This window comes from Carassius gibelio, chromosome A22, assembly GCF_023724105.1.
Source record: "Carassius gibelio isolate Cgi1373 ecotype wild population from Czech Republic chromosome A22, carGib1.2-hapl.c, whole genome shotgun sequence".
In the NCBI taxonomy this organism is placed as follows: domain Eukaryota; kingdom Metazoa; phylum Chordata; class Actinopteri; order Cypriniformes; family Cyprinidae; genus Carassius; species Carassius gibelio.
Window position 1 is genome coordinate 15,708,723 of NC_068392.1, and position 22,299 is coordinate 15,731,021.

Genomic DNA, 22,299 nt, shown 5'->3' on the forward strand with positions numbered 1-22,299 from the left:
TAAGATATTTTAGATTTAGTCCGAGAGCTCTCAGTCCCTCCATTGAAGCTGTGTGTACGGTATGCTGTCCATGTCCAGAAAGGTAAGAAAAACATCATCAAAATAGTCCATGTGACATCAGAGGGTCGGTTGGAATTTTTTGAAGCATCAAAAATATATTTTGGTCCAAAAATAGCAAAAACTACGACTTTATTCACCATTGTCTTCTCTTCCATGTCTGTTGTGAGCGCGTTTACAACACTGCAGTGTAGTGATGTCCGGTTCGCGAACGAATCATTCGTTCTTGAACGATTGATCCGAAAACCAATCAACCGGTTCTTGACTCGTGAACGAGTCAATCTTTAGTTCGTTATCTGGCTCGGCTCAGTGTTCATCTTCAGTTCTCTCTTCACAGCAGTTCAGTCAATTTACTGTTTGAGTGCATGCATTACTCCGGGATATTGGTTTGTTTGAACTCAGTGAGAGTGTCAGCCACATTAAAAAAGTTAACAGCTTAAGTCAATTGTGAATTAATGCGTATTGGAGACGCAAACTGTTTAAAATGATTCAGTTTGATTGGGTGAACTGGTTCAAAAAGATCCGGTTACATTGAGTGATTCGTTCACGAACCGGATATCACAAACTGCTTGGTTTTGAACTCGCTCACAACAGACACGGAAGAGAAGACAATGACGAATAAAGTCGTAGTTTTCATTTATTTTTGTACCAAAATGTATTTTCGATGCTTCAACAAATTCTAACTGACCCCCTGATGTCACATGGACTACTTTGATGATGTTTTTCTTATCTTTCTGGACATGGACAGTAGACTGTACACACAGCTTCAATGGAGGGACTGAGAGCTCTCAGACTTAATCTAAAATATCTTAAACTGTGTTCAGAAGATAAAAGGAGGTCTCACTGGTTTGGAACGACATGAGGGTGAGTCATTAATGACATAATTTTCATTTTTGAGTGAACAAACCCTTTAAGATTGAAAAAACCATCAAGTAACCATTCCCTGACACTCTGAGCCTGAGGTGGGCAAACAGTTGTTTTGAAAGTTCAGCAGTAATCTTTTCATGTGAAATTAAAAGAATTTTCATTCAATTAGCCTGCACTTTTTTAATTTATATTTTTTTTTTATTGAAAATGACCCTGAGACAATAGCCTGAAGAAAACAGAGATGTCCACTTGTTTCTCTTTCAAGCTGAGCGTTTTTAGCTGTCTTTCACATCCAGAATGAATAACTCTCATTCTGCTCCGAGATTTACATCTGTGTGAAGCAAATCAAAGGAGAAACCAAAAATCTGTAGGGGAGGAGGAACCGTACAGCCTCATATGGCAAAAAACGCAGCTTGCATAGAGTTCGGGAAGAGAGAGAGAGAGAGAGAGAGAGAGAGAGAGAGAGAGAGAGAGAGAACACACACACACACACACACGCACAGAGCCCAAGGGTGAGACCAGACAGGGGGGCTCTTGCTTCTGCTGCTCTCAGAGCTGTGCTTCTGTCTCTCAATTGGTGTGTGTATGTGTGTGTGTGTGTGTGTTTGAATCAAGCAAGCCAACATGCTCTGTGGGCTACGGAGAGAAGTGAAGACCAGTTTTGGTGAGAATTGCTCTTTACTGGATTCAGGATTGGTTGTGGATCTTTTAGTTGTATAAGGGAGAGCTGTGTGTGATTCTCAGCACAGGGAAATCTGACAGACGTGAGCTGAAGTTCAGCCAGAGTTTGCTTGTCAAGGTAGTCTGTTTGATCTTGTTATTATGACATGATTGGTTTATTCTACAGTGTCTTAAAGTTTAATGGCTGTTTGTGTTTTAAGGACTAATGAATGACATTCAGGACTTGTGAGGCTGAAGCTGAATATATGTTGTCCTCAATAGAGTGTTTTTGGAGATATTGTCAAAGTTTATACGTGCTCATAGTTTTTCGATTGGCTGTAATGGTATAAATGACATATTTTATCTTTTAAGTATGTGTGCTACAACAAAGTTCTGTAGTATTACCATGTTTCTTTTTTGGATATGGTACAATGGTAAACTTCACGAAATCTGTCTAAACACTTCCAGGTCATATTTCATCCCAAAATCGAAAGAAAAATATGAAACGCATTCCCCTCTCAGGAAATTAGCATTACTAATGCAGAGAAACAAAAATAGATTGATATATATATTTAAATTATGCATTACAGTAAACATTTAAGTAGTTATATAAAGGACTCTTGCAGAACATATCTTGGCATGGTGTTTGTTGTAATTTATGTTTTCTGAAAAGAATTATACAACTTTTAATAAATATATTTGGTACTATATATTTGTGTATCTTATTAATAATATTATTGTAGTATTTGTTGTAATCCATACATTTTATGCAGATTTAAAAATCCATATTTTGTCAATTAAAAATATAATTATTTTATTATAAATTAATAATATAAATAATATATAAAAACTAAAATGTATATTATTATTATTATTATTAGAGCATCAAAGGAGTAAAATATCAAAACAATGTCTCAAAAATGCCAAAAATTAAAATCATTTTCTTTTTTGCAAAATATAATTTCTTTATATTTTTATTATTAGTTTTAGAGTGAAATACAGCTTGAACAGGTTCTTGACAGATAATTACTTGCCATTTTTTTCTTTGAAGTAGCTTACCTTGTAGTACCATGTAAATTCTCTGGTATCGAAATACGGTATTCATCCAGTACCATGGTATTTCCATCTGACACATCACTGTACCACCAAAGCACTTTGTGTAAAGAGTCTATAATGTGTATGACTTCTTTCCTGAAGCCACCGTTACATGGCAATGAAGGGTCATAAATAATGAATGCATAAAACGGTCTTTATATGTTATAATTGCAGTGTCATGCATTTAAATCGACATACAGTAACATGTATATAGACTCCCGCTGTGAGAGCTTTTTTTGCTGCTTATGAATGACAGTGTTTTTAGATGAAAAGCATATTTATGGGCTCCGTTGAGCGAGTCAGGGGACGCTGATCTAATGAAGAGGAGCAGAGGAAGCCGTCATGCAACAGAGCTCAGTTTAATGTTCTCCCAGCGGGGGCCACAGACGCAAAGACTGCGTGTGAGAGTGTTTGTGTGTGTAATGATGCTCAGACACTAGCTTAGATTGAGAAATCTCATCATCCATAAGTACGCTTTGCCTTTCTTGTTATCTGAGCTTCAACTATTTTTCAGTTCTACACGCACTGCAGCCAGGTTACATTCTCCCAAAATATTGTCGACAATTACAATCCTGTAAAACATCTCAACATCCTTCCATCTGATACCATCTGTGTGTTTTATTGGTTTAAGCTATTCATCTTCGCACCCTCCTGCGTATTTTTTCTTTTCTTTGACTTTCTGAATGTATTGATGGTAAATTTGTTGAAATTAATGTTCCTGATACTAATGTTACTAATTAATGTTATAGAAATCACATCCTATTTTTTTTTTCTTGTCAAATATTGAAGTAAATTTGGCTGTGATATAACCGTTGTCTTAGATTATACTGACACCTAGTGGTGTGGATACTGCATCCCGCGAAATCAATAATGTTCCTTTACCGATTTTATTGTAGATATAGTACTCAATTAAGAGTACTCAATTCACAGTCAGCAATGAGTAATTTATTCCATGATTAAAAGTAGCACAAAAGCGGGTTTTAAAGAGAGACAGCGATTCATTTAATTTTTGGCTTATCATGTGACCTCAATATGGCCGCCGGTATGAGGAAGCACGGTTTATGTCAAACAAATCCGTTTTTTCAATCTTTTTCTGTTTTTGTGGATAAAAATGTTGTTTTTATCTGATGAGAATATATGATAAAGCCACGATTCATTTAATTTCATGTCATAATAGCATAATTTTTGGCTTCTCGTGTGATCTCAAAATGGCATTTTCATTTTGCAAAAGTGCGTCCTAACAGCAAGCAAGCTTTTTAAAACTTATAAAAGCCTATATTTAATTGAGCCTAATAACGCTGAATATAAATGATAATTGCAATTAAATAATCCATCTTGAAGCATCTCCGTCCACTCGAACAAGCAATGATTACGTCAACAGCCACCTTCTCCGCCGCCCACACAATGGTTTGACACGAGTTCTAATGTAGAGGAGCACAGCGTCCTCCTTCGCTGTCTTTCCTGTGACTAATTTCCCATTTACATAGCTGGCATTTTCAAACCGCTCATTATACTAATTGTGCCTTGTTTGTCCAGATGCTGCTTTGCTTGTTGTGTTGAGTTATTTAGGGGAAAGTGAGTTAAGGTGGACTAGGTGTAATTGTATGTTTTTGAAGTATAACTCTTTAAATAATAATGGGCAAAATCATCACACATTTGTAGCACTGTGGCAAGCGAGTGTTAAACGTGCCTCGAATTAGAGCGTTTTGTCTCACTCAAAAGCTCAGGGAGAATGATCCATAATTCTTTGCTCAATTAATATTCTGTCTTAAGAACAAGAAACTCCTGGTGAATATGAAACAAGCTTTGTGACTAGGATACAGTTTTCCTGGATCATAAAAGCTATGTAGTTTTCAGGAGTTAATATGCTTCTAGAGGGCATGTAAGTCTGAAGTAACAAATTTAGGTAAATGGGTGCAGAGCCAGTGGTGGTTTTGTAGGCAAACATCAGTGCCTTGAATTTTTGTTAGCAGCTATTGGTAGCCAGTGTAAACTGACAAACAGAAGTGTGACATGTATTATTTTTGGCTCATTAAAAATGTATCTTGCAGCTGCATTTTGGATTAATTGTAGAGGTTTGATAGAACTGGCTGGCAGACCTGCCAAGAGGGCATTGCAATAGTCCAGCCTGGACAGAACAAGAGCTTGAACAAGGAGTTGTGCATGCTCTGAAAGAAAGGGTCTGAACTTCTTAATGTTGTATAAACCAAATCTGCAGGACCGCGCAGTTTTAGCAATGTGGTGTGAACAATTCAGCTTATCACCAATCACAACTCCAAGGTTTCTAGCTGTTTTTGAAGAAGTTATGGTGGATGAGCCTAACTGGATGGTGAAATTTTGATATAATTATGGGTTTGTTAAAAACACAAGCAGTTCAGTGTGAGAGTCCTATTATGTCTCTTATGAAAATTAACCATGGTTTTATCACATTGCTAAGCTAACCATGTAATCTGTAGATCCCACCTTCTTACACGCCATGACTGGTCGATTATGTACAATGCATGCATGCTGTTGGTCAAACTACTTTTCAGTCTTTAACTTTAACAAGTACAAAAACAGGAAACCAAAACTTGGATATTTTGGGCAATATAGAAATCCTGGCCTGGATGCTCACCCTAGCCAAAACAGACATGAAGTATCCACCTACATTTTAAAACCAGGTGCAGCACAATAGGTTTTGTAACCAATATTAAATCTTCACTTTTGCTCACACTAATGCTAATTAGCATGCTTGCTTTAAAAGCCATCCTATTTGTTTAGTCCAAAGCACATCCAATGCATATTTAAAAGGACAGCTGTGGACAGATGAAAGGACGTGATTGGCAGATGTGAGCCTTAATGGTGTACTTTAAAGTACCGGTTTGGGTTAATGTACCTCTAAATATTGCTAAGCATTATTGCATTGCATTAAGCAAATGGATATTTAAAACAAAACGGTGGTGGGGTGAATGTTTTTAAAGGCAATTAATCCTTTTACCAAGTACCCTTCCATCAAGATTTTGGCTTTCAGAAAGCTTTAAGAACATAATAATGACAAGGTTTGGCTCATTGGCCAATTGTAACGAAGTAAGTTTTCTAGAAGTACACTTATTCAAGGAACATCTCTCAGGAATTTAACTTAAAATGACCCAACTCCCTACACCCAAATAGTCCGGAAAACATCCAGTACCAGTATATTCATGCCAGGAAACCCTGCGAAATCCACATTGTCCCATGGTGTTAGCATGCATAATGACAACGTACCGTGGTGCCGCTTGCACGGCAACCTGCATCAGTGCTTGCACAGATGTGCTTGGATCTAAAATGCCGGTTCCTACTCACCTCCACATGTTTTCAAATAACTTTAATTTCAGAGGCCGAGACATAAGAGTGGTGAAACCTCACTGCCATGATGTTCTAGAACACACACGCCCCCGCCGGAACGGTTTAAGCTCCAAGAGTGTGTCTCTGAGTGAGACCCTGAATGATTACGGCGGTTAGATGTGACAGTATTTTAAAAAGCCTTTTCCAGTAGGTTTAAATAACTGAGTGCATGCTTTTTGATAGTATTTTTTTCTCTCTTTTTATCCCTTCTCTTCTTTTTTTATTTTATTTTTTATTATATACCTGGCTGTGAGGGTTGTCAGTTATAATGTAAACTTTATGCTTATGTCCGGTGTAGATATGGTGGAATTGTAGGTTGTTTATTGCTGCCAAACAGTATTGTAACACATTTATACATGGTATAAAGGATCTAAAGCAATTTTGAATATAAACATTTTTCTTTCAAGAAAAAGAGATTAAAACTGATCTTGCATGACATGGCATTTTTAATTTATTCTTTCTTTCCATTAAGAGCAAAAATGCCTTCTGTGTCAATGGCTTCTTGTGTTTGTTTTGTATCATTGATGATGCACATGATTCATAGGATAAAACGTTGCAATAACGAAAAAAATGGTTTTTCTTCTGCTGTAAAACATTAAATAAGATTTTTAGTTGAAACTGTGGTCCTTGATGATTCATAAAATGCAAGTCAACAGCTACCAATATTACTTAAATAGTAAAAAAATGAATAAAAATGAAAGCAATTCAAAGAAACAAGATTAATATCTACGGTGCCCAAGAGATGCCATGGTCCGTTTACTTACCGTATTTTTCGGACTATAAGTCGCACCTGAGTATAAGTCGCATCAGTACAAAAATACGTAATGACGAGGGAAAAAAATTATATAAATCGCACCGGACTATAAGTCACATTTATTCAGAACCAAGAACCAAGAGAAAACATTACCGTCTACAGCCGCAAGAGGGCGCTCTATGTCTTCAGTGTAGACTACAGGAGCACTGAGCAGCATAGAGCGCCCTCTCGTGGCTGGAGACGGTAATGTTTTCTCTTAGTTCATTTCTCTTGGTTCATGTCAAATAAATTTTGATAAATAAGTCGCACCTGACTATAAGTCGCAGGACCAGCCAAACTATGAAAAAAAGTATGACTTATAGTCCGGAAAATACGGTAGTTTTTGTCGTGGCCGCAACATACTAACTCGTGGGCACGTCATATTAACTCATGGGAACGTCATTTTATGTCATGGCCACAAGATCATCGTAACGTCATCCTTATGTCGTATGTTATGCCGTTACCTCGACAAAATGATCTTGTGGCCACAACGTTTCACTTTCCCACGAGTTATTATGTTGTGGCCGCGACAAAACTAAGTGAACGGACCATGTTTTCTCCCGGGCGCCATAAATATTCATAGCTCCTGATGATATATTGATAACTTATGAAGTGTAAAAACTGGTCTGTGCAAGAAACGGAACATTGTTTACAACATTATTACCTGTAGTTCAGAGCCTCAGGCAAACGGGGGATTCTGATTCTTTTTTGTGAACCGAAGTGTTTAGTGAACCGATTCAAATAACTGATTCACCAGTTTGCTTACATAATCAAAGAATGACGTCAGGTATGCACGATATTAAAAATAATAATAAGGCACCCAATGTGAAACATGGATGTTTTACCTGTTTTAAGCATATAAAGTTAATCAACTAGTCTTAATGAACTCCACGTTTTTACATAAACAATAAGAAACATAAAAATGTGTATTTCATCCCTTCAATCAAGTGCTTTGTTCACATATCGGTCCGAGTCAAACTGTTTCCTTAGTTCAGTGACTGTTGAAGGAATTGGCACGCTGAATGAGTTGACAAAAACCGGCATCATTTGATAGCATACACCGGTATTTTGGCTTATTTCGAGTGAGAGTGATTGTCAGGCATAGTGAGTTTTGATTGAGTAACTTTCAGATCTGTGCCGCCTTATGGACCGAACATTTGTTTGAGGTTCTGGATTACAGGTAATAATGTTGCAGATTATGTTCAGTTTCTCGCACAGACCAATCATTTCACAAGACCTCAATATATCATCAAGAGCCATTGGTATAAATTGTGCTTTATTTTTTTTATTTTATTTTTTTATGTTCAAAGTGACAGCAGTTGCTGTCTTGTATCTTGTAAATAACCTAGGACCACGGTTTCAGCTAAAATTTTCTATATTGTTCTACTGAAGAAAAAATGGATGTCCTGAAGGTAAATAAATAAAATTTTCATTTTTTGGGCATGTTTTACAATCAACCTTCTAAAAAAGCAGAGCTTAAGTTAAAAGAAGTTCAACTTAAAAATAATAAAACAAGATAAAACATCTTAGACATTTATTCCATATTTTTATCACAAAGATGTGTTCCGAAATGGCCCCTTCTGTTTGTCTTGCACTTTATAGTTGCTTTGCATCATTGATCAGCCAAGACCATAACATCATTTGATCGATTGTACCCTGAACAAGAGAAGCCTTTGTATGTAAATGTGTTTGTGGATGTGCATTGAGTTTGCAAGACTAGCTATTATAGTGTATATGCATTTTGTTGCTGTTTCTTGGGATGTTAAAATGTGTGAGGTGTGTGTTTTTGCAATCAGTTGTGTGTAGCTCATATCACCCAAGTTGCAGGTTCCTTTCCTGGTAAAGCTTCTGGCTGTTTTGTGCTGATAATGGGGAGTAATTACCGGAGTACATGCAGAGTTTAAACAAAGAAAGACTCAAGCTCTCTCAGATTATAGCTACTATATCCTCATCGCAATTAGAGCTATTCATTGGAGCAGTTTACCTAAAAAAAAAGTTGCTGAATGGTGTTCATGCTGAATATCTTGCATTCACAATGCATACAAAAGTTTCTGGTGTATCATGATCTGCATATTGTTATAGTTATTTAGTATTGTGTTCTATGATGTGCATTTATTAGTAGTCTTGTAGAGTGACAATATTTATTATTATATTTTCTGTCGTTCAAATGGTTAATTGTATTGATTTATTCTTTATGCTTGTAGCCTAATCAGTTTTCTTTTAGGCCCTTGAGTAGAAACCAGGATTAATTTTTGTTATTTCTTTACCTATTTTTGTGCAGTGGCTCTTCGGTGCATGATAAAACCAGATGATTCTGTGTTTTGCGATTTAGGTACCCGTCACAGCTAAATCTCTTCCTTTGATAGGTGACTCGTGAAGGTTTCCAAAACCCTCGAGCACGCAGATTAGACGGATGCTGCTCATCACGTGGAATGCCAATATGCTAGAGTTTTCAGCCGGCTAGCTGGGAGGGAGTTTCGTTGGTTTGGTTTTGTGCTAGAGCTAGAGGCTAATCTCACCGTTGAGCCGTCAGTAATAGCTTTCACAAATGCAACAATAAACACTTTAGATTGCGCCCCGCAGACTGTCCTCGCATTCTCACGAAGGCATGTATATTTTTTAACACTTGTCTGGTCTCGTTCTGTCCTCCTTTGGCGAGTGGCACAAGGTATTTTATTCCTTTTTTATTTCGTTTGGTCACACAACGTCACATAAGGGAATTTACGACTGAAGGAGCTTGAATGTATTACTGCATCGTGTCATAATGAGGTTGTGTTTTGAGGCGTGCAGTTCAATGAACAAAACCGACTTTAGTTTGAAATTATGATATTTAGTGTTGTTTGCTAGAACAGACATCCTAAATGATTAACTTTGCAACGCAACCTATTTGTGAAAAATATCAAATAGACTAACATTAAAGGAGGGAATTAAACAATCTAGAGACCTGAATGTAATTGAAATTTGAGGGTTGGCTTCTTTGACATGTCCATTAGCATAAAAGCAGTACAGTAGTGTGCCAATCATGCTAAAAACACTTCACAAACCCATTAAAGCAGTATAGTAATGTGCTAATCATGCTAAAAACACTTCACAAACCCATTAAAGCAGTATAGTAATGTGCTAATCATGCTAAAAACACTTCACAAACCCATTAAAGCAGTATAGTAATGTGCTAATCATGCTAAAACATCAAAAACTCATAAAAGCTGTATAGTACTGTGCTAATGATGCTAACAAATTCTGCAGTAAACCATAAAAACAGGATTGTGCTGATCATGCAACAAACCCCTCAGTAAAACCATAAAAACAGTATTGTGCTAACCATGCTAAAAATAAATATAAGAAAACCTTAAAAAGCAATATTGCAGTGTGCTAAACTTGGAAAAAAGATCTTGCTGTAAACCATAAAAAGAGAAATGTGCTTATTGTGCTACAAACTCCTATGACAACAATAAATGCAGTAATGTAATGCTAACATGCTAAAGACCCCCCAGAAACACATTATAAAAGCAGTATAGTAATACGGTAATCATGCTAAATACCCCTCAGAAACCCATAAAAGCAGTATAGTGATGTGCTTATCGAGCTAAAAATCAACCAAAAAAACATTGTGCTAAACTTTGAACAACCATGCTTAAAACTACACTTTAGCATGTGGCAGTGACATTTTGAAACGAACTGTGATTGGTTGTTTGATATGTCGGTCAAACGCTCTCATGGGCGGACCTTGGCAAATGAAAGATGTCATGAGTTCCAGAACTCCAACCATCAGTCTGAAGATCTGGCTATGCAAGACTAATCTTCTGATAACAAACCCTTACTGCCTCATGCAGCATGACCTCAGTCAGATGAGGGTATCTCAGAGCCATCACTCCTACTTTCTGCCAGATCCTTCATTCAGTGCTGGTTCCCTTTATCGTAATGCACTCGTGAGAGTTTGTTTGTCCAAATTAAATATTTCACTTCAAAATTAAAGTTTTATCATCATTTGCTCATCCTCTTGTCATTCTAAACCCAGTGACTGACTTTCTTTAGTGGAACACGAAAGGAGATGTTTAGTAGAATGTTAAAGCTGCTCTTTTTCATAAAAAAAAAAAAAAAAAATCTAGTGAAATGCACAATACTTTAAGTCTTAAGTCTTATGATACATTACTACATTTTTCTGTAATACAATATTTTGTCCTTTTTGGAGCTTTGGAGCTTGCCATCTCCATTTGTTGTTTACTTTATTCAGAGAAAAGCAGCTTGGATATTAGCAAAAAAAAAAAAATATATATATATATATATATATATATATATATTTGTGTCTGTGTTTTATTTTACTTAGGTTTTGTTTAATTTTAATGTGTTTGGTGTTTTGTTGTGGTGTTTTATTTAATTGTGTATGTTTTTATGTTTTTAGGGGGGGGGGGGGGGGGGTGAAATATAACCCAGAAACACTCTTGTTTTTGTTTTGGATTCATGCTCTAGCAGTGCTTTATATGAAACATACTTTTTTTGACTACAGCTTTTTCACAGTACATTTATGATGGCTGTTTTCTCATGTCTCTCACCTGCAGATGATGGGCCATACTCTAAGGGGAACAAGGACTCGACGGGGCCAGACAACTCGCTCACTTCCAGAAGACAAAGCATCTCAGGTATGCCTGATTCCCTTTCAATGGCGTCTGTTTGTGCCCACACATCCTCCCAATGCTCCTTCAGCGTCCCTTGATCTCAGGGATCGTGTCTGTCTTTTCCCCATCGGGGATGTTTGAGTTCTTCTTGCCACATTGGTTTGGATGGCTGTCTGAAATGGACAACACTGGGGGTTTGTGGGTGTTGTTACAGCTTTATCCAAATGTTTCTTGAGGTTCTTGTAAAGTGTCTGTCTGAGTCATTCTGCTAGCTGCAAGCGTTTGCTGATGCGAGACCTCTTTCTTTCTAACGAATTGGATTAGCGGAGTAAACTCCATGTGTGACTTTGGAAAAGTTTCAATATCTTGACGTCTTAAAGCAGAACAAACATTTTCAAAGGTTAATGTACACGTGACTTTTGAATGTTAATATCATTAATTCTTTTTTTCTCCTTTTTTTTTAAACCTACTGTAACTTTACACACATGTGTCCTCCTTCAAAACGAGTGCTAGAGGAAATTTTATTTTTGCATTTCTGTGTATATTTTTTAACATTTTATCTGCATTTTGATATATGTATATATGAATATGTGTATATATTTTGATAAATTGTAATATAGAGTATTATTTATAAACGAAATGAGTATAGTATAACGTTATAAATACAACATTTAAAATAACAGCATTTACTTGAAATATAAATCTTCGGTAACACTATTATTAATGTCTTACTTTTTGGTCAATTTAATGTATCTTGCTAAATAAATGTATTCATAAAAATAAAAATAATAATAAAAAATACATCCATACATACATAAATCGTATTGACCCCAAATTTAAATTGAATGAAAATGCTAACTGCATACAAACATTTTTAAATTCAATTAGCCAAAGCTAGTATTTGATAGAAAATGTTACCGCAATGTATATATAATGGCAGATTAAAGGGTTAGTTCACCCAAAAACTGAAAATTAGCTTGTGTTTTACTCCCTCTCAAAGCATCCTAGGTGTATTTGACTTTCTTCTTTCAGACGAATCCAGTCGAAGTTATATTAAAAATGATCCTGGCTATTCCAAGCTAAATTGTTGTAGTCAGCAGGTGTTGCAGGAGAACAGTCCACAAGTCATCAAATAAAGCGTGAGCATTCATAATAAAACGGCTCCAGGGTATGAATAAAGGCCCCATGCAGCGAACCCATGTGTTTTTATAAGAAAAAAAAAAATCCATATTTTAAAGGTAATAAACACTTTTCTCTCACTCCCGTAATCCATTAAGGCTTTTTCAGAACTTATATCACAGGAATAATTATCATAGTTTGAAAAATTTAGCTGATGGCATTCGATAAGTCCATTTAGATTTTTACTTTTGGAATAACATTCCAGTTCCAATCCGTTCACATTTAAGCCCACACATTCACTGGCTTGATTAGATTAGACTTCCTGACGCAGCTGGATTCCAGAGGAAAGTGTAGCATTACAATTTCTGCTGCACTACTGGTGTGTGTGATAGATGTTTTGGTTTATCTGTTTAAAAATGCATATAGTCACAGCATGAATTGAAGATGCAAGTTCTTTGGGGTATAGTATTAGAAAACAAACTCAAGGATTCGTGATATGGAGAATTTGACAAATTTCTCATCTTTAGTTAGATGGGAGTAAATGCAGCTCATTTGCACATCCAATACAATATCGGAGACCATTTGTGTGATAGTGTCATAATAACATGCTGCTGACTTTCGTCTGTTATCTGTGTGTATTTGTATTGTTGTGTTTCTGGCCTGAAGAAATGCGTGGGGTTACACTGGTTGAGCTGATTAAGAAGGAGGGAAGCACTTTAGGTCTCACCATCTCAGGCGGAACAGACAAGGAAGGCAAACCGCGCGTCTCCAACCTGCGGCCGGGTGGACTGGCAGCTAGGTGAGGACTACAGCTGAAGTCATCAATGCAATCTCACAAATTCATGCAGAAAAAATAACTCATTAATTGTATCAGCCAATCGCAGAATGACAAAGTGGTCATCCGATATCTCAGAAAAACAGCAAGCCAAACAAATTAGGTTAGGTGGACATTTGTACCTACAACTGAAGTATGCTAATCCTTGCTAATGTGGTTCATGCACTTTTTGCATTTTAAGTGTCAAGTACAATTTAAAAATGTTTAACTTTATTGTTACAAACATCTATTTTTGAGTATTGTTTTCATTAGATAACATGCAGCTAGAAGAAAACTAACTGTTGTAGCAGCTAATTCATGCTAATGCTATACAAAACTGCTACAAAAAAATGTTACAAAACATACCGTGATGCATTAGGGCTTGTTTTGACACATTTTTAGAATGACAATGCAATTTTGAGTTCATGATTCAAACTGTTGTTCACCCATGACAGTAGCTGACCTGAATGAAAAGCTGACCATAGCAGCAGTTTATGCTAATTCTTGTTATTGTGGCAATGAGTACTTGTTGTGTTACGTTCCATACTTAAGGATTAAGCATTAGCATTTAAATACTCAAATGTGGACAAGAGAATTACCTTCAAATATCTTTGCTATTGAATACAATTGATTCAGGTAGCTAAAAGCTGAACATATTAAAAATGTAACTAGCTATAGCTAAGTTGCTTAGCTAGATTCAAACTTTTCTTCTGCCATTACAGTAGCTGACCTGAAAGACAAAACTGACCATAAAAGCTTGCGAATGTAAACACATACATTTGGAGTTACATTAAGTTATGAGCCTAAATTTGATAAATTTTTGTTAAATTTATTTTTCCTCATACTTCATTTTGATTAACTAATTTCACTGATGTGAAAGCTTTCCATCTTCAGTCGTTTCTTCTTTCCTTGTGGCTGGTATGACCATGTTATGGAGCGCCTCTGGGCTGATGACATTTTTTTGTCAGGCATCATTGTGCTGGCTTATGTATGCTCAGAGGACAAATGGGAATGAATAGCATTCATTTGACTAATTAGCATCTAAATGAGCATATTCACACTCCCTGTGGAGTGTTCAACGACAGATATGGAGTTCTCACTATGCATTCAAAATATAATTGTTTTCTATGTTTTTGACCATTGACGGAAATCTTCTCTAGACTGTCATATGTTATCTTGTTAATTTCTCTGGATTGAATGTTGAATGCTAACAAAGCTAATTTCATCAAATGTTGGAAAAGACAACTTTTACATTGTTCAACAAAAAAATGGTGTACCAGATTTTAGCTAAACTGTTGAATTACTCTATTTTCACTAATTACAAAATACAAATGTTTTCTATGACAAAGCAAATCTCCCAGTTACTAATATTAGTGTTAGGGATTTGAACAAACACATTATTTTGAGTAACAGATTGAGTAACATTTTGATTTGTCTCAGGAGCGATCAGCTCAACGTAGGCGACTACATCAAGTCAGTCAATGGCATTAACCTGACCAAGCTGCGTCACGACGAGATCATCAGTCTGCTGAAGAACGTCGGCGAGCGTGTCGTGTTGGAAGTGGAGTATGAACTGCCTTCACATGGTAGGAAGTTGAGTATTCTGACTTTTGCCTGTTTTGTGGCATGATCCTGTCATTGTACTCCAGTCTGAGCCAATCTCAGACCACATGATTGAATATCATTATGAAAATCTAATTTTGTGTCAGTAAGTCCACTTGGGGTTGTGTATATATAATTATACACAGTAATGCAGAATGCATGGCTGCATGTTGATAACTGCTGTGTGTAAATTTTGGATGTTAAAGTACTTTTATCTTATTTCAACTTAATATGCAGAGACAAGTAATCCAGTCGATTATTACGAAAAGCTATTAAAACATTAATCTTTTGGTTTGAGTGGTGGACATATCAACATTCGTTTTTACCAACTGATTTTATATTTTATTTTTGCCATTCTATTGCTAGGGGCCCAGAAATAACACATTTCTGCCCCATCTACTATAGGTCAGACAAATTGATAATCATGCCACAAATTTACTCCATTGACTGAACCATTGTTCAAAACAAATGAATCGTCTTAAAGTACCACATTGTGCCATTTTTGATGATATTACCCTACACATGGCTTACTTATCACTCACAAACATACACAAAAACCCTTTGATCCTTAAAGAACCTCATGCGATGGTTTCAAAAAATGCAACACTGTGATATTGGAGATGGACCGATACATCACCCAGGGCTGTGATTCCTGTACAAAAACATAATTTGCTGCTTAACTACTCTTGTATGATGCATAGTTGAAGCAATTAAATGGCTAGTCACATCTGTTTTCCAAAATGATAGTATCTTTGTGGCACATCTGTTCATGTGCTGTGCTGTCAAGAAATTATGCTTCTAAACACAGGTCAAAATCTGTTGTTCCAATCGCACAGCTTTTCAAGTGTTAATGAATGAACTGTGGGAAACACCAAATCTTTGAACTATGATGGTTGAATGACGGAACGTCCAACCCATGGTTGGCTAATACTAACAAGACACTATACTTCTAACCATAGTTTGAGAATTTTAGTTCCATCCAAACAACTTTTGGATGAAAACAATATTTCCTGAAACAGTGAATTGCTGAACTATGTTGGTAACGATGGAATTTGAAACAAAAACAATGCTTCTAACCACAGGTCAAGAGCTGTAGTTCCCACCACAGAAGTGTTTGATACTGATGTGAATGTTGGAACTATGATTTCTGAAAATATAAAATCATAGAAACATGTTGTTAACGACCACTTTTGCGATCTTGGTTAGCTAATACTAACAAGAAACTATGCTTTTAATAACAGGACGAAAGCTGCAGTTCCGACCACACAACTTTACTTAAAAGTTTTACTTTAGTGCTGCGGCAGAGCAAGTACCGAGACTTCTACATCCACAACATGCTGCTGTGAGCATGTAAGAATATTGCTGCTGCGAATATAACATGCATGAAGTAACCCCATAGCATACATGAATCCCCTCGTAGCAGATCTAAACAGGTGGTGCTGGGGAAGATGGAGGGTTTCTGAAGCAAGCTGTACGGTTACGACAAGCTCTAGTCATATATATGAATGCTGTACAGCAAGCTCATTGGCTACCAATACAGGAGAGAACCAATCAGCTGTGCCATTTGACAATGATGTCATTACGTCAGATTTAGTTGGACCTATCAGACTGCGTCATCAGAGTTTAATGCCATAACTCTCTCTCTCTCTCTCTCTCTCTCTCTCTCTCTCTCTCTATATATATATATATATATATATATATACACACACACATTTGATCGACCTCTAGGTAAATTAACAACACTGAAATTTGCTCATCTATGCACTCTCATTATAATAAATCGAGGTGATTGTCTCTCATTGTCTCAGTTTGGCATGTGTGGTGATATATTGAGATCGTTAGCCAGTCTGCATGACAGATAAATTGCCTGGTTTATAAGCTCAGTGTTTCTGGCTGACCTTCTGCTGAATGTCAGTTTGCATCTGGGTTTATTTATCTTGATTGTCCGCCAGATATGGCCGTTCGCCCAGTAAAAGGTACTGATTTAGAGATGCTATTGACTCTCTACTGTCTTTGGTGTCCCTCTTAGCGCCAGACAGTACCTCAGGGGTTATTTCCAAGACAATAGACATCTGTTTGCAGAAAGAGGACAACAGTTTTGGCTTTGTTATGCGAGGTGAGTTTGGGTTTGTCGCCACTAATTTTAATTCATTTATTTTAATATTTTTTTTGTAATATTCCTAAAATCAATAGTTGCAAGATGTAACTACATGTTACGGATTTATGTGTGTGTGTGTGTGTTAAAACAGGTGGATCCCATGAGGATTGGCACAGATCTCGTCCCTTGGTGATCACACATGTCCGACCAGGTGGTCCTGCTGACAGGTAATGCAAAACCCAAAATGAGGCATTCGAATTTTCTTTCTTGTTTTTTTTTTATTTACTGATGCTATTTTGTACAATAATTCACTGTCTATAATTTATTTAGTCATCAAAGGTGTCCAGTAATAGAAGAATCAAGATTTTGTCGTATCAAGAGTCGTATTTTGCAGGTCATGTGATCTCACAATGGTCGCCACCATGAGGGGCTACCAACCTAAAGTAGAATAAAACAGCTTTTAAAACATATTTGCCAGATAGCTTGCACTGGATTTGTTAGCTTAGTAGGCTAATTGATTAGCATGCCAACTGTAGGGGATGCAGGACAGAATGTTAGCTTAGCAGGCTAATTGATCAGCATGCTTACTAAAAACATAACTATACATTTTGTTAGTGTAAAACTTTTTATGTGAACTTTACTTTTAATGGACTATATGTATAAGTAGAACTTTTATTATTGCAGTCATCTTCCATGTTTTGGAGCTTCATGCCTCAACACACTATATGCATTTTATCTAAATCCAGAAAGTGGGCCAGAGATTTCCCTCTCAGCTTAGACGGCTAGTTATTATTGTTAGTTTTAGGATTTGTCCATGCCTCTCTTACCAACCACTTTTCCCTACTTATATCAGCAAAATAAATAAACATATGTGTCTACAGAGAGGACATCTTCAATAAGACCCATTTGATGTTAGAGACAAAGACTGCCTTGATTGACGGGTGGAAATTGTATGCGTTGTCTTTCCTGAAGGCCTCCAGACGTTTCGTGAAGAAAATAGAGTGCTCTCAAACAGGTCCTCTCACATGTAGCATTAATCATTATTGTGGAATATCAATAATATTTTAAAGAAGCTGACTATCTAGGCAGTGTATTAAGGCATCAACTTATGTTGCCTTCAAAAATATCAAATATTCATCCAGTATGATGGATGAAGCAATGTAGTGGACTAAGTGCAAACAAAAAAAAATAATAAAAACAAAAAAAAAAAACTATTTTGAAAGCTTAAATTTATTCATTCAAAATTATTTATAAACTTACTCTAAAGGTTTCATTTGCATAAGTTAACAAGAACTATCAATGAAAAATACAATAAAATAAAGCATTTATTATTAATATTAGTTAAAAAATAAAACCATTGTACTTTTAACATAAGTTAAACATGCAATGTGAACTAGCTTTACCATTTTTATTAACTTACAACAACAAAGTATAATACTTTAAAAATGTGTTGTTAGTTGATGTTAGTTAATGCATTATGCTAACAATAAAAATCTCATTACTGAAATAATATAAATTAAATTTAAAATATATCTGAACTTATGCCATGATAAAATGTGGTATTCCAATTCATACTAGATTTCTAGATATGATTTATATGAAAGCTCATTTTAATTTTATTTATCATTTAAACGTGTTTTTTAATATATATTTTCATTATGCTCAACAGTGCTCCATTTATTTGATCAAAAATACAGTAAAAAGAGAATTAAAAAAATATTGTTACAATTTAACTAGTTTAAATATGACATTAATGGTTTCCATTTTATTATATTTTAAAATGTAATTTACTCCCATGATGTGATTTATTCAGAAACTATTATTTAAGAATCATTTCTTGTTTTTATCACCGTATAAAGGAGTTTGATCGATTTAATGAATCATTTCTTAATAAAAGTATTAATTTATTTAAATAATAACCTTGCTGATGCCAAACTTTTAAACAGGAGTGTGTGTGTTCTACATTTCGTTGATAATAAAATGTGACTGTTCCGCATATGTTCTTGTGCAGAGAAGGGACTCTGAAAGCAGGGGATCGGATCTTAAGTGTGGATGGTGTGGTTTTACACAGTGCCACTCTCAGTGATGCTCTTACTGTTCTGACTCAGTGTGGTCAGGAGGCTCTGCTCCAGATCGAGTACGATGTCTCCATTATGGGTGAGTTACTATTGTTAGCTATTAGCTATTGTTTTATATGGTGACAGAATGGAAATTCCACATGTCCCAGTGGGTTAACGTGCCATTTGTTTTGTTTGTTGCACTTTGAAAGGAAATTAATTTACCCTCTTAATGCTTTCAAAATCTGAATTATTTTCACATTATGGGCCAGTTTGGACCTTAAGAATCATAATTTTATAAAATAGTCCTAACTTAATGTTTTTTCAACTTAAACCATATTGTGTCTGATCAATGATACAAATCAAATACCATCTTATTGCCATGTTATCAGTATATCACAATAACTGCATACTGTAACTTCACCGTTTTTTATTATTTTAAAAAGGGATAAATTATTTAACTACACATGAACCACACACAAAATATGCAAAATACATATGTTTTCATAATTATTTATATTTTAATATACCCTTGTATGTAATTTACTGAGAATTACCAGTATTAATCCCATTGGAATTAATATAATTCAGTTCCTTTGAATGTATTACTTGTGATTGCTTGAAAACACCAATTTGTGTAAACTACATATTATTATTTTTTCTAAACAAAACATAAATATTACTCTGAAACGTTTTTAGACAAAAAATTTAAAAAACTAAATTAAAAAAAAAAAAAAAATCTTGACTTGCATAAACTTTTACTGTCCAATTAAAAAAAGTGATCAATTAATCCTGCTGCAGTAGTTCATCAGTAGTCCTTCATTGTCATGTCTATCAACAAGGCTAGATACGTTTTACAAAAGTTTTTTTGACATAGATGTAACTTCATAGATATTTTTACAAAAAGTATTTTTGACACTAATGGTATTCCATACATACCCAGATATTACCTAAGAAAAAAAATTAAATAAATAAATAATTAAAAAAAAAGTGTATTTTAAGAGTCGTAAAGCAAATTGGTTTCCTTACTGAATTTTGTTGTTTGGTTTTTTTAAATACATTTTTATGTCTCTCTTCCGGGTCAAAATGGACCCGAATGCATAATGAGGGATAATCAAACTACTCTAGAGTGTTTGTCCTTTTGTACAAAATTTCCTGAAGCACATCACTTTTCTACATTGGTCTCTGCTCTTTTTAACCATCTTGATTGTTTCATCTGGATGAACAGCAGGTTGTTGACCTTCAGGAGCAGAGAAACAACCAGCACTTTACTAGTGCTGTTATGCTAATTTATGCTAGCTACATTTAGCATAAAACCCACTATTGTTCTCATTGTAGAGTGAAATTGGTCATATCCTAGAACATAGATGTCTGAAATAAACTTTCAGCATTCAAAACTTCCAAAAATACTTTACTGAATGTAAGGTGCAGAAAATGATCTGTTTAGAAATCACAGCATAACAGTGCTGTCCTTATCACCTGCCCTCAGACTCGGTGACAAATGCTTCAGGTCCTCTGCTAGTGGAGATTGCCAAGGCGCCTGGAGCCAGTCTGGGAATGACTCTGACCACTGCCATACACAGAAACAAACAGGCCATCGTCATCGACAAGATCAAACCCGCCAGTGTGGTGGACAGGTACACACTCCACGAGCCTCATTCATCAAACACCAGCACAGCAGACTACTGTGTAAACTGTAAAGCAACTTTCTTATGCAAATTGCTTGGAAAAACAACCAAAATTTTATATTTTAATGAAAAAAAAAAAGTTTTGTCACTGATTCCAGGTTGGGTAAATTGTATGATAAACTGTGAAAAGGGTATATATATAGAGAAAATTTTATTTACATTTTAGTAAAACCATGCTTTTGAAAATTATTTTCTTTCTTCTCACAAAACTAAAAATACCACTACTGCTACTACTAGAGTAATAATTGTAAAAGCTTTTTTTCGCAGAATTTGTTTTTATTTTTAGGTCATTTATTCATACTATTTCTACACAATAACATATATTTTTACATTTCTTTTCTCATAAATTATTGTAAAACCGTTACTAAACCATCAGAAAATTGTTTTTAAATCACCAAACTCAATTTGTTCATAAACCATTCTTACAACAGATTTTTTTTTTTCTGCAACAGATTTTATTTTTATGCCAATTTGTCTTTATTTTTTTACATAATTGTACTTTTTTATATTAAAATAGTTTGTTACACTATTGTCTTGAAATTATTTTATTTTTTCTTATTTATTTTTTACTTTTTTTATCTGTTATAATTATTAAGATGCATGTTGTTGTTCAGATTGATTATTCTGGTAATTTGGGTGAGTTTTGATGCTGTTTTTGACACGTCCCACGTTTTAGTAGTTGTCTGTCTGTGTCTCAGGTCAGGAGCGTTACACGTGGGTGATCATATCCTGTCTATAGACGGCACCAGCACAGAGCACTGCTCCGTCCTGGAGGCCACACAGCTGCTGGCCAGCACTACTGATCAGACCAAACTAGAGATCCTCCCCGCACACCAAACACGCCTGCCCGGAAAACCCCAGGACACTGGTGAGAGATGAGAACATGTAGAAACTGCTGTGGTTCCCCAGACATGGATTAGGCTGAATCTAAGACGTCTTCAACAGATGGTTGAATCTGATCTTGGAATGGACCTAAACTATGTCTGGAAAACTGTGTGTGAATGGAATATGGGATAAAGACAAACGCTCATGATTTTTGTCTATACCTGTTAACTTATTCTGAAATCCATAAAAAAAAAAAAAAAATTGTGAACATGATGAAAATTTTTTAAATTATGTAAGATTTTTATTTTTAATTTTGTTGTCATGGGGGTCAGAGTAATATAACTGTACTTTTATAACTATTTTATTATTAATTTCATTATTTTATTATTAATCTTTTATTATTATTATTATTTCTTGTTTTTGTTATTTAATGTTTTCTCATGAAAATCGTACGATTTCCTGTTCATTCAATAGAATCTATGGGAATACTAGGAAATACCAATATGGCGGTGCAGAGGCTTCACTTTTATAACGTCATGAGCAATCCGGTTCTTTATTATAAATCAGTTGTTATTACTTTTTACTTAATAGTTATTTGCTGAAAATTCCTTAAAAGAGAGAAAAATTTTCCCTGGTAAAATGATA

The 22,299-nt window shown here is 35.4% G+C and overlaps 1 protein-coding gene across 3 annotated transcripts in view; it reads left to right on the plus strand.

The window, feature by feature from the left end:
* grip2b (glutamate receptor interacting protein 2b) overlaps positions 1-22,299 on the plus strand; it is a 105,127-nt gene that overhangs the window by 52,527 nt on the left and 30,301 nt on the right. For 2 of the 3 annotated variants that reach the window (XM_052538444.1, XM_052538445.1), the window contains exons 2-9: positions 11,395-11,475; positions 13,237-13,369; positions 14,825-14,970; positions 17,016-17,102; positions 17,236-17,311; positions 19,096-19,241; positions 20,631-20,778; positions 21,528-21,697. In XM_052538444.1, the coding sequence (XP_052394404.1) occupies positions 11,395-11,475; positions 13,237-13,369; positions 14,825-14,970; positions 17,016-17,102; positions 17,236-17,311; positions 19,096-19,241; positions 20,631-20,778; positions 21,528-21,697 (987 nt within the window). Of the gene's footprint in view, positions 1-1,398; positions 1,589-11,394; positions 11,476-13,236; positions 13,370-14,824; positions 14,971-17,015; positions 17,103-17,235; positions 17,312-19,095; positions 19,242-20,630; positions 20,779-21,527; positions 21,698-22,299 lie in introns of those variants that run through there. The other variant, XM_052538446.1, reaches the window with a different exon arrangement.